The sequence below is a fragment of the Macrobrachium rosenbergii genome, chromosome 29 (genome assembly GCF_040412425.1).
Source record: "Macrobrachium rosenbergii isolate ZJJX-2024 chromosome 29, ASM4041242v1, whole genome shotgun sequence".
NCBI lineage: Eukaryota > Metazoa > Arthropoda > Malacostraca > Decapoda > Palaemonidae > Macrobrachium > Macrobrachium rosenbergii.
The window spans coordinates 28,835,768-28,849,545 of NC_089769.1; the positions used below are offsets into that span (position 1 = coordinate 28,835,768).

Below are 13,778 nucleotides of genomic sequence, written 5' to 3' on the forward strand. Positions count from 1 at the left end.
AAAGAGAACTTCAGCTCCTAAAGAAAGATAAAGTACCAGCATTTAAGGTTTTTCGTCAGCCACGTTCCCTATTCTCCTCCAACTATGTTCCTTTCTTTTCACAGTGTAATATAATTACAGTGAGACCTGTATTGAAAAGGTCCTGATGACCTATCAGCCCTCTGCTGAAGAAGTGTTTCTGATCCTGGGACGACACCTTGAAGGGAAAGGTGCCATTGCCTTCAGTGCTCTCTGATATACCTTACATTTATATTTATTTATGATAGAGCAAGAGAGTATAACTGGTTGTTATTAGTAATATAACAAAGTGCTTGTTTAAAGTACAGCAGTTTTATAAATATGTTGTTATATTGGGTTGGTGATCATTTACCAAAGAGCAGTTAACATTTACCTCTGGCTACGTAAATACTTATCTCACCAGTCTGTATATAGCTATTGGATTAACAGGATTACTGTAGCTTCGGTTGAGGACAAATAAAGAAGGTTTAAGGACATCGGTATTATCTCTGATTATCCCACCAAGTACATTTGGGATATAACAGTTGGTAGCAGAGACGTCATCGAATCTCGGACCCGGTATACAAGTCAGAGAAGACATCGAGATTAACAAGTGTTTTCTTGTGATTAATAAGTTCCGAAAGTTTTGTGAAAATTAAAGTCTAAAATGCCAGAAAACATGGAGTAAAACACCCTTACCAAGGGGGGTGGAGGGGTCAACCATCAGCTATGTTTAGAAGAACAAAGGAACTTGAACTTTTCCCACCAAAAAGCTTCCCCTAAGATGATATGCGGAGTGTAAGGTTCCTCATGTACGAAGAAGACAACAAGAGGTATTACTTATATTACCAGTATTACTTCTTCTATTGAAAAGTTGATGCTGGTTGACATAGGTTGACGCATCAAAGAAAATTCTGAGTGAGAAGTTTTACACCCAAGAAAATTTACGAGACCTCTAGTATGTGTGTATTTTTTTCTTTTAATTTTATAAAGGTAAATTAAGTTAATATTTTTCAAATTTAAACATTTCGAAAATTTAAGCTGAAGGTTACCCTGAAAATCCCTCTGGTGTTTAAGAAAAATTAAATTAAAATGGATGTTATGTACAGAGAAAGCATGGACTTGAACAAAGAGATTTGTGAACTTGAAAAATTTGGTCATATTCAGAAAACCAATGGTAGTTTTGTCTTTCATCATTGTAAAAATTGTGGAGGACCTTTGCTTGGCCACATAAAGGATGAAAAGGATTGTGACCCAAATAGGAAATGGACTCAGGATGAAGTAGATATGATAGAAGATATTTTATCTGCACATGGAATGTTTTCTGTAAATGTGGCACGTATGGACACAAGAAAAACAGCTATTAAATGTGATATATGTAAAAAGAATTTCATGAACAGGATGGAAAAGGAACAGCATATCAAAATTATGCATAAAGATATTTCGACAAGTGTGGTAAAGGAAGGTGCTTATGATTTAACAGCAATCATTACAATGGGAAAAACTATTGGTGAAGAAATTGCCAAAGGATTGGAAGCGAAAAGATCAACACAGATTACTAAAGCGAAACCTCCTCCAATCTGGGTTGGTCAAACTTTTGAAAAGTTTTTTCAAGAAGTAGAAGCGTGGAATACCTCGAACAAGGATGATGATTTTACGAAGTATAGTGATTTAGTAGAGAGCCTGAAGAAAAATAATAATGTCAAAGATTATGTTGTTTCTGTGCTATTGGACAAAACATCTGAGGCTCGAAACAAAAATGTAGCAGCAGTTTTGGAAATTCTTAAGCAAAAGTATGCAAAAACTACAGCAGAGAAGAGTATTGATGTTCTCAAGTCAATCTTGGAATTTTCCGTAAAGGAAGAGGACACTAATGAAACTTCTGGGACAAGTTTGAAGTCTTGATCTGTGATTGTAGGAGAGAGGAAGTTACTGTACATTTGTATTACTTGTTAGGTGTTATGATGGTAGAAAAAGCATATGATTGGGGGAATATTAATGCAGAAGAGAAAAGAAGACGGATGGATGCTATGGAGACACATGATGGAACTGATAGAAGACCGCGAGAAGATAATGAAGTTTTTAATCTTCTGAAGATCGAATACAGAAAGTTAAAAATCGAAAATAATAGAAATATTAGAACTAAATTTTCAGGATCATCTGAGAATTTGTCTTTGGTTCACTATGGCGAAAATAGAAGTAGATGGCAAAGATGGCAAAATTTTAAGCAAAGGCCTGATTTTCATAGATTTTGTAGATCAGATTCTAATCCAGGATTTTGGAGGACTCAGTCTGGAACATATAGGAGAGCTCCCTCGCGGACACCATCAAGACCAGGATCATCTTCAAGGCAGTCATCCAGTTTTAGACCATACTCCAATGGTAGGCCATTTTCAAATGGAAGACCATCTTCTAATAGTAGGCCTGTATCAAATGATCGGAAACAGCAGCAAAATTTGACTGAAAGAGTGATTATGGTCGAAGAAAATGTAGCAAAAATCTTGGAAAAGATTGAAGAAATGTTGAAGAAAGGAAAGAATGTGAATTTTGTAAGTATGGAAGAAGTATCAGAGATCATTGATGTAGATATCAGCGATGTAATGTTTGCAAAAAGTTACCGAAGTAGGAGCTCTGATTTTGGATACTGGTTGTCCAAGTAGCTTAGTTGGAAAAAGTTGGCTAGAAAAATATCTGAAGAAGAATGGTATTAAGAAAGAAAATTTGCATAAAAGGAGATGTTTCCAAAAATTCAGATTTGGTCCAAGTAGAATATATGAAAGTAAGGAAATTATAGAAATATTTCAGAAAATATGGCCGCTACAATCTTATAAGATACATAGTGTGATGAAAGAATTTTTGGAGCGAGAGTGAACTAGGGCGAGAGATTTGATGTAAAATCTTTGTATTCAGCAAATAGTTTGATTCCTCAGCTCTCTGCGCGAGAAGCTCAGCAATGTTGGAGGTCAGGTGATCTTCCAAGCGTTATGTATATTCGTGAGTACGTGCGTTACTTTGAGCTAGATTATGCCAAAATCTGCCCTAAAAGTGAGTTTGATCGTTCATTAACGTGATAGAACTGCAGTTGTCCAGTCATAGCTTTGGAGTGGTTCCAGGCTTTGAAAATCGGCAGATAAGGTAGAGTCTCAAATCTCTGTTTTTATGGGAGAAAATTGAACTTGTGATTTTTACCATGACTTTCTAATCATTATGAACTTTTGAACTGGTGTGGGAAATTTAATATGAATATTCATACCTCTTTTATATTATTATTTTGTTGTGTTACGTTTGCCATATCTTGGCTATGCATTTTACACTTTCCATTATTGTGTTTTGTATTTCATATATTTTGGGAGTTTTCTATCGTGTTTAATTCTTTCGACAGATGTCTGTGGACAGTTGATGTGGTGGTAGACTGTTTTTTTTGGACATGACTTTTAGTTATTGATTTGGGAGTATGTGTGATTTTGGGTATTTTCAGGCTATTAGCCATAATGAGACTTCTTTAATCAGAAGTGTTTTGCAGTTTAGAGTTTAGTTATCTGACTCGATAATTCATTTATTATGCATTTTAATCTTTGCTTTGTTTTATTCATTTATTGTTGGGTTATTTGAATAATAAACCTATTTTTGTAGAAACGATTGTGTTTCTTTAAATAGTCCATTTAATTGCTTTCGTGAGAATGAGAGAGGTCGGGTGGATGAGCTTCGATAAACGATGAGAGAGAGAGGGATTCGGGCTGAGAGAGAGAGAGAGGATTCGGGCTGAGAGAGAGAGAGAGAGAGAGAGAGAGAGAGAGAGAGAGAGAAAAAAATCGAGTGTGATCATGGGTTGAACCTTTTACGTCTTTTTCCTGAAGAGATCGCTAAGATCACGCTACGTACACTTCTAAAACAAGTGTTGATCTGTTCCCTGTAACAGATTTTAATGGTGGCAGCGGTGTCCCATGTCTTTAAATGGTCTTAATTGGGGTTTGCGAAAGAGGGAGATTACTAATAGACTAATTGATAACGTTGATACCCAAAGCGACTGGGCCGTGAGCGTGATGAGTGATCAGATCGCCAGTCTTAAGAGAACGAGTTTCATAGGTGGGGTGGATTACGTGTGTAATACGGAGAATCTTTTTTTTTTTTTCCGTTTCTATTCGAGTACTGGGAGTGGGGAGTTGTGAAATAGATCTGGGTGATCTCTAGAGCAATTTTGGGGTTAACAAAATACCCAAATAAGTGTGAATAGTGGCGATTGTGAGTTAATTACGCAAAGTGGTGATTCAACAAAAATCACGCTTGTTTTCCTCTGCTCCGTCTTCGAGTGGGTGACGTCACAGGTTAGCAAGTCACGAGTGATAAGTGCTCCGTTTTCTGTTCAAATTGGTGAGTACCCCATTCTCGTAAGTTGCGCAGAACTCCGTTTTCTGTTCTTCTTTTAGAGGGGGTAACTTTTACCTTTCTCTAGTGTTCTTTTTGGTTTCTTTTTTATGTTGTTACGCTCAGGGCGTGTGATCACTCACAAAATGCCGGACGATGCAGCAAGCACATCCCAATCAGTTGTGGTGCATAAAGTGACGAGCGTTAGCGCGGGAATTACTAATTTTAAAGGGTTAGTTGACGGGAAGCCAACCCAAAATATAGAAACTTTCATTGAGTCAGTGAACAATTATCTGAATTCCAAGAAAATTACGAATGGCGCTGAAGCTTTAACAGAAGCAAAGACATTTCTGGATTTGGATAAAGGAGATATTGGGAAACGGGCACGCAGTTTCGGGTTCAGAAGGTGTAAAACTTGGAATGAACTGCAGAAATTTCTACGAGCTACTTATGGCGGAGTTCAACGTGAATGTGCAGTTCGGAATTTGCGAGAGTTTCTCAAAATAAAGAAAGGCAATGATTCACTAGTCACATACAGTGCGAATTTATTTGACGCAGTAGGTGAGTTAAAGAAATCTATAACAGGCTCTCCATGGGTAACTGGAAATAATATCTCCTTAGATAATTTTGAAAGATTGTTACACTTTGCTTGCCTTTTAACGTCGGTCCCAGATGTAATTGTAGATAGTTTTGATAAGAGAATTGATCAGGATACAGACGAATCCTTTTTGTTTGCACAGATTAACAAAAATCTATCAAAATGCCCGACACTGGACAGTAGTTTTGTACAGGGAGGTGCAAAGATGTCTGCGGCGGTTCCCAAACCACAGAACAATGCTAATCCCTCGCATTCGGGAAATGATGCAACAGCGAAGACATGTGCACGAGTAGAATCGAAGAAAATTCCAGAGAGATCAGTCACAACGATACGTTGTTTTAATTGTGATAAACTAGGACATAGTAAATCAAATTGCAGAGTGAGATATTGTTCAGTTTGCAAATCTTCAGACCATGGATGGAGATTTTGCCCAGCCACAAAGAGTAGAGATTATTCAGGGAAGTCACGGGGAGGTTTTTCTAGATATGACAGGAGAATTCCACATGATGCAAGTTCTAGATACACAAAGGAACAGCAGAATTTTCACAAGATAAGTTCGAAGACGGACACAGGATAATGAGCAATCAGGTCTTAGAGTCACCAGAACCTAGGCCGATTGTACGTGGATTTTCTAATGGCAGTGAAATTTCTATTTTCATTGATTCTGGTAGCTCAGTTAACTTAGTAAATGCTGACCTTTTTCACTGAAGTTTCCAGAGTGCAAATTAGTCCCTTCTAGTGAGACAGTGTGTGATGTACAAGTTGAGGAAACTGAATATTTTAGGTTCGTCATTTCTTACGCTTTGTATCGATGGTAAGACAATAGTAGAATCATTTTTGGTCATAGAAGGATTAGCCTTAGGTGAAATGGTTTTGCTAGGACACCCTTCTTGCATTCGACATAACATCAACATTCTTACGGGAATTCAGGGGATAACAATAGGTGAGTCAGGTTGTTTTGTTCCATATATACACAGGAAAAAAACTTGTGAGAAACCTAAGACACAGTCTGAGACATGTGTAACACATTCATTAGAGAGTGAAGATATTCCGCAAAGATCTTTCAAAGGATTTTTGTTGGAAGATATTGAATTGCAACCGCGAGTTCCTACATTGGTTAAAGTGTCGATGAAAGAGAAAAAGTTTCCTTCTCAAGTGTGCGTTGTTGAGGGAACCGAGAAATTCAAAGACGTTGTGAGTATGGTGTCAGTGAATGAAGTTTCAGTCGCAGGCGTGACTACAGTAGAATTAGTTAGCTATCAAGACTCAGTGAAAAATATCACAAGGGTACTTATGTAATTGATTTTGAAGAGTTTAATGAAGAGCATAAATTAGTGAGTTTTTGTGGAGACGGGAATATGTTTCCTAACGAGGAGCAACAGTTCCGAAGTCAGGTTCTGCATGAACACTTGGCTAAAGTTGATTATCCTGAATATTCAGATAAAGTAGAGAAAGTGTTGAAAGAATATCTAGATATCATTGCTTTGAAGGGAGATAAATTAGGAGTTACAGATGTTTTAGAATATTCAATCCGCCTAGAAAAAGGTACAAATCCCATATATATTCCAGCATATCGAATTCCTTTTAAGATCAGAGAAGAAGTAGAAAAAGAAGTTCAGAGGTGGGAGTTGGAAGGCATTATTAGGTCGTCCAATTCTCCGTTTAATTTTCCTTTGCTTGCAGTTCCTAAGAAAGACGGTAGTATCAGAGTTTGTGTAGATTTTCGTAAATTGAATGAAAAAACATGCCCAGATAGATATCCTGTAGCTTGTTTGCCTGATTTGTTTGTTGAGATCGGTGGCAAGAATATATATTCATCTATAGATCTTATGCAAGGGTTTTTACAGGTTCCCCTTTGTGAGAGTAGCCGTAAATATACAGTATTTTCGGTACCAAAGGGACATTACAAGTTTAATAGGATGCATTTTGGATTACAAGGGTCCCCAATAACATTTACTAGACTGGTTAACACAGTACTTCACGGTTTATTAGGAAAGTCGGTGTTTGTGTACATGGATGACATTCTCATATGCACAGATACAATTGAAGAACATCTAAAGGTGTTAAAAGAAGTCCTCAAGCGGTTAAGGTTCGCTGGATTAAAAGTCAAATTAGCTAAATGTGAGTTTCTGAAGAGAGAAATTGTCTATCTAGGACATGTTATCTCTAAAGAGGGAGTCAGAGCGAATGATGAGAAAGTTAAAGCCATTGTGAATTTTCCAGTTCCCAAAACCAGGAAACAGATTCGTTCGTTCCTAGGTATGTCGGGTTTCTTTCGCCGTTTTGTGCGGAATTTTTCTACAATAGCGTCTCCATTGACAGATTTGTTACGAGAAGACGTTAAGTTTGTTTGGGGTGATAGTCAACAATTAGCTTTTGAGAAGCTTAAGAACGCTTTGGTGAACCCACCAGTTTTGAAGTTTCAGATTTTAGTCAACCGTTCACCTTAGTGACTGACGCGAATCAGGAAGGTATAGGTGCGTGTTTGATGCAGAAATTTGAGGGGAAATTACACCCAATTGCTTTTATAGCAGAAAGTTCAAAACGCGTGGTAGTAACGAAAGGCTGATGTCAGTTGTGGACAAGGAGGCTTTCGCAGTCGTCTCTAGCCTTGTTCATTTTAAGATGTTGTTGTTGGGAAATAAAGTTGAGATTTTTACAGATCATCAACCGTTGTTAGAGGTTTTAATAAGCCAAATTTGTCGCCCAAGAGAGCACGTTGGTTCCTAACATTGAGAGATTTTGATGCAAACCTCAAATACATTGAAGGTAAGCATAATGTAGTTGCAGATGCATTGAGCAGATATTTTCCGATCGAGGATGAGGGAGTACAAGACGAATCCTGTGTGGGAGAAGAGAGTAAATATTTGGTGTCTAATGTCTCTGATATTAGTAGTTCTGAGATATCGCATGTAGAGGACATACACGTGTCTACAGTGCATACTTGGGAGAAATAGTGAGTCGGCAGTCTCGGGAGAGATTGTTGTTCGTGATAGTGAGAGTAACGCCGTGTGTTATATTACGGGTGAAAATGTCACTTGGGACATAGGCTTGCTCGAACAAAAGCAAGATGAAGATAAATTGTTGTCAGATGCTAAGGCATTTCTTAGGGAGTTTCACCGAAGAAAGGGTATAAGTTGCCTTTTCTGGTCTAGAGTTGGAGAATAATTTATTGGTGAGGAAAGTTAAGTATAACTTGCGAAGTACTCGAAGCATGGGTGAAATTACACAAATCATCGTGCCAGAGAGTCTAGTACCACAAGTTCTAGACATTGTACATTGTAAATTTGGTTCTCCTCATTTAGGTGTGGACAAGACGTATGAAAACGTCAGGTCAAAGTTCTTTTGGAAAATATGTTTTCCGCAGTAGAAGCCTTTGTGAAGAAGTGCGCTATTTGCAATGCGAATAAGCCAGCGACGACGACAGTGTCGTGTCGTTTGGGTTCATATCCCATACCACATAGGCCGTTTCAGAGAGTGCATATGGATATTCTGGGTAACTTCTCAGAGTCCGCTTTATGGTTATAGAGATTTATTAGTAGTTGTTGACGAGTTAACTCGTTTTGTTGAGATTTTCCCACTGAAGTACAAATCAGCTGAGGAAGTTGCTATAGCGTTCTTTAAGGGGATAATTTGTCGATATGGTGTTCCTGAATGTCTGATCACAGACAATGGTAGGGAGTTTATTAATAAGACTTTAGACGGTCTTGCTAATTTACTGGGAATAAAGAAAGTATCTATAATCCCGTATAGACCTGAAGCAAATGGGTTATGTGAGAGGGCCAATCGGAAAGTAATCGAAGCTTTGCGTATGACGGTCGGTGGTTCCGATACACATTGGGACAGATCGTTGGATGAAGTGCGATATAGTATCAATTCTATGATGAATGACATAATTAAGATATCTCCAGCAGAAGTTTTGTATGGGTACAAGTTGAAAGGACCTTTTGATTTGTTACCAGAGCGAGTTCAGGGTGATGTTACGGTCACTTCATTGATAAATACAGCGAGAGAAAGATTTGCACGTATCAGTAAAGAACTTGAACTTAGTTCGCGTGCAATGGTAGAGAGAAGTAACACGAAATCGAGGGGAGTAGCTTTTTCGGTGGGTGATGGAGTGTTTGTTAAAGTGAATGTTCGGAATGATCTGAATTATAAATTAAGTCCGAAGTTCCACGGACCTTTTGAGATTGTAGAGATCAAAAGAGGGAATAGATTTGTAGTAAAAGATGTAAATACCGGTGTGACGAAATTGACCCATATTTCGAAGTTGAAGAAAGTATGGGATGTAATGGAACATTTGTATATAGTTAGAGGGATAAATGGGTTGATATTTGTATATATATGATATTTATTTATTTTTTATTTTTTTGTCTCTTGTTCATTCTAGATGTTGAAGTTCTTAATCATTTGTTTTCGAATGATTTTAGGAATTGAGACATGGGCTAATTTCATATGAGATTTGACCCGTGTGTTAGTGTATTATTGTGTTATTGTGTTATGATGTGTTTTATCATCTGACGCAATATGTGTGTTGTTTAGATTTTTTTTTTTTTTTTTTGTGGGGGAGGTACTTAGTATATCGGACCGAACAAGTCTGATCTTTTTTCGGGTTGGGAGATCGTATTTGAGTATTTGGATTTTTTTCTTTCAGTTTCTTTTTTTTTAAATGAAGGGAGCTGTATTGTGAGTAATTGTAGTTGTTAAGATCATGGGAGCGATTGCCATTACGTCAATTGCTATTTTGTTTAGAATTAGTCAGGTGTTGCGAAATATTTGCTAACCGGAGTAGAACTTTCATGTCTTTTACGAGATATGATACCTTTTAGTGTTTGGATAGAATTTTTTTTTATGAGTGAGTTCCGTAGAGTTGTTGTGTGCTTAGTAGTGAGTTGACTGTGATTATTCCGGATACACACTTGGAATTAGTTCACATTGTGAGTGTTTGACTTTTGCGTTAGTAGTTTTGTTTGGTTCAGTAACATGAAACCTTTTTGTCATTAGACCTTTTTCGAGTGCTTTTGGGAGACTCAGTAGTGACATGGGATAGATTAGAGACCATGTTCATTTTGGGAGATCAATATCAAGGTTCGGGAGTTGATTGTAAGACAAGTTGTACTTTAGTTAGAGAGAAGTATGTGTGTGACAGTAGTATTTTCCAGTTGCGAGTTGTGTCTGTGGGTGGTTGTGAATTATCATTAGTTCATGGACAGACTCCAACAGAATGTGACTTTAGACAGTTCCTGCGAGATTACCACATTGAGTCCACCAGTACCCTTACTGCCGTGTTTTGCAAGGAGTGTGCAGTTACAATGATGTGCCAGAACAACAAATCGACATCGTTCGTTCTTCGAGGATCCAAGCTGTTCGACTCATCCTGCAGAATCCTGTCTACGGACTTTCTCGTACTTAGCCGTGCTATATTCAACAGTTCCGAGAAGATAATTATGCGTCATACGCATAACGAGCATTTGGTAGTGGCGGTACCTACAACCAAGGTGCCAATGACTGTTCCATCATTGGAAGACATTGACGATCCCGTGATGTTCGAGTATCAGGAATATATTATGCCGACAATTTTAATTGTCTTAATAGCTATTTTACTGATAATTCTTGTTGTGGGAGTAGTAAAGCTTATTCGTGTTTGTAAGATTACATGTAAAGGCTCTAAGAACACAACCCCAGTGACTTTGGAAGTGCGTCATGAGAGCAGTCCTTAAAGCTGCAGTGCAGTAGACATTGCTAATTGAGCATAGCCCTATCTGTTATGTTTTATACATATGCTTTTGTTTTAGTTTGCCGTTAAGGAGAGCGAGACGCTCTTATGTGGTGGCCGAGCACTATTTCAGAAAATATGGCCGCTACAATCTTATAAGATACATGGTGTGATGAAAGAATTTTTGGAGCGAGAGTGAACTAGGGCGAGAGATTTGATGTAAAATCTTTGTATTCAGCTAATAGTTTGATTCCTCAGCTCTCTGCGCGAGAAGCTCAGCAATGTTGGAGGTCAGGTGATCTTCCAAGTGTTATGTATATTCGTGAGTACGTGCGTTACTTTGAGCTAGATTATGCCAAAATCTGCCCTAAAAGTGAGTTTGATCGTTCATTAACGTGATAGAACTGCAGTTGTCCAGTCATAGCTTTGGAGTGGTTCCAGGCTTTGAAAATTGGCAGATAAGGTAGAGTCTCAAATCTCTGTTTTTATGGGAGAAAATTGAACTTGTGATTTTTACCATGACTTTCTAATCATTATGAACTTTTGAACTGGTGTGGGAAATTTAATATGAATATTCATACCTCTTTTATATTATTATTTTGTTGTGTTACGTTTGCCATATCTTGGCTATGCATTTTACACTTTCCATTATTGTGTTTTGTATTTCATATATTTTTGGGAGTTTTCTATCATGTTTAATTCTTTCGACAGATGTCTGTGGGCTTGTGGTAGACTGTTTTTTTTTGGACATGACTTTTAGTTATTGATTTGGGAGTATGTGTGATTTTGGGTATTTCCAGGCATTAGCCATAATGAGACTTCTTTAATCAGAAGTGTTTTGCAGTTTAGAGTTTAGTTATCTGACTCGATAATTCATTTATTATGCATTTTAATCTTTGCTTTGTTTTATTCATTTCTTGTTGGGTTATTTGAATAATAAACCTATTTTTGGTAGGAACGATTGTGTTTCTTTAAATAGTCCATTTAATTGCTTCGAGAGAATGAGAGAGGTCGGGTGGATGAGCTTCGATAAACGATGAGAGAGAGAGAGAGAGAGAGGGATTCGGGCTGAGAGAGAGAGAGAGAGAGAGAGAGAGAGAGAGAGAGAGAGAGAGAGAGGGGGGAAAAATGCGAGTGTGATCATGGGTTGAACCTTTTACGTCTTTTTCCTGAAGAGATCGCTAAGATCATGCTACGTACACTTCTAAAACAAGTGTTGATCTGTTCCCTGTAACAGAAATACCAATAACAATAAAGGAATCTGAAAAATCTGATACTTTCAGAAGGATTTTGCTTGAAGCTTTTGTGCTGGATGCTGAAAATGTGCCATTGTTGTGTGGTAGAAATACTATGAAGAAATGGAAAATGGATCTAAGCATGCATAGAGATAAAGTGACAATCAACGTCGACACAACCCGTGAGTTCGAATGTATGTATACTGCAGGTGGTCATATGGTTCTTCAGCTGTATGAGGATAGAGCATTTTGGACTACAGACGCCACTGTATTTTACTTGAAGAAGGAAGTAGATGTAGAGAGTTATGAGAAGGTGAAGAAGATTCATGAAGTAACCAACCACAAGAATGAAAATCAACTACTTCATGCATATAGGAATGCAGGAAAACTTAATGAGAAAATGCGAGAAACAATAAAAGAAGTGTGTGAATACTGCAATATATGTAAAAAATGCAAGAGATCCCAGGGCACTCCTAAAGTTGCATTACCAATAGTTTCTGATTTTAATCAGATTGTAACCATGGATTTAAAACAATATGGAGAGACTTATGTATTATGGATGACCTGTTCCTTCACCAGATTTATTCAAGGAGCTGTTTTGAAGGATAAAACCGCCGAGTCAGTGGTTGAATCTCTCAACACAGCATGGAACTGGAGGTTTGGGTTCCCTTCTCAAGGATACTGGACAGATAACGGACCAGAGTTTAAGAACCACGAAGTTAAAGAGTTTGCTTCAAAACTAGGTTTTGAAGTAAAATTTGGTCCAAATTACTCACCCTGGAGCAATGGAATAAACGAACGTAACCATTATTCTGCAGATATGACGGTGAAGAAAATTCGAGAGGCAGTTAAGAAAATTGATTTAAAGAAGGCTGTAGAGATGGCTGCTTGGACTCATAATACAAACACCAGTATTTTAGGATATAACCCTATGCAGTTGGTGACAGGAAAGGCTGTAACAATACCTGGAATTTCTACAGGAAATGTCGCCACTGAGTCGATGTTTGACAGTGAGAATGTGAAGTTAATGATCGAGAGACATCACATGATCACTAAGCAATTCAGGGAAGCTGAATATTCTTCAAAGCTGAAAAGGGCTTCACAACAGCTAAACAATAAATTTAATAACATCATTTACAAAGGGGGGATATGGTATTTTACCAAGATAAAATGAAAAAAAGCCTGGTGTGGTCCAGTAAAGGTTTTCACACACAGAGGAAGAGATGTTTACATTTGGGCGAATGGCGATTTAAATTAAGTAGCCAGTTGCAAAGTACAACTTTGCTCTCAAAGAAATATTCCTTCGGAAATTTCAAGAGAAGTAAACAACGAAGCAAAAGCAGTGGATTCTACTCCAAAAATGGCAGGAGAAGAGAAAATATCAGTGGATCCTCCAGCCAGTAATCTAAGAATGAAGACAAGATCTCAAGATAATAATGAGGAGACTGAGAAGGATTTCATTGGAGCATTCTGGTTGACTTCAGAAAAAACCGAGTGCTTTTGTGAGGAAATAACAAGTTATGTAGTGGAATTACCTGTTAAATATCACAAGATGCCAGAAGTGTTAGCAGCAAAGAAGAAAGAATATAAAAATGTGTTACATTTTGACACTTTTGAAGAAGTGGAAGATGTATAGCAAGAAAAGATAGGCAGCAGATGGGTGATCACGAAAAGGAGAAGCATGACGGACAAAAACTGATTACAAAGGAGAATTGTCGCCAAGGGATTTCATGAAAAGAAAAACCCCAAGCTGATTCACCAACAGCTATGCGTGAAAGCATGAAAGTCTTCTTGTCCTTGGCTGCAAATGAGAATTTTGAGCTTCAGTCTATTGACATCAAAGCAGCATTTTTACAGTCAAACATAC

General features: G+C 37.7%; 1 protein-coding gene across 1 annotated transcript; it reads left to right on the plus strand.

Annotated features, from left to right (window-relative positions):
• Positions 1–12,053: 12,053 nt before the first annotated feature.
• On the plus strand, positions 12,054–13,085 carry LOC136854447 (uncharacterized). Its single transcript, XM_067130739.1, has one exon. It carries the CDS (start codon positions 12,054–12,056, stop codon positions 13,083–13,085), a length of 1,032 nt encoding a protein of 343 aa, XP_066986840.1.
• Positions 13,086–13,778: the final 693 nt, after the last annotated feature.

Excerpts from the sequence above, each read along its gene's own strand:
- LOC136854447 (XM_067130739.1), top strand. The coding sequence starts at position 12,054 with ATGCATAGAGATAAAGTGACAATCAACGTCGACACAACCCGTGAGTTC.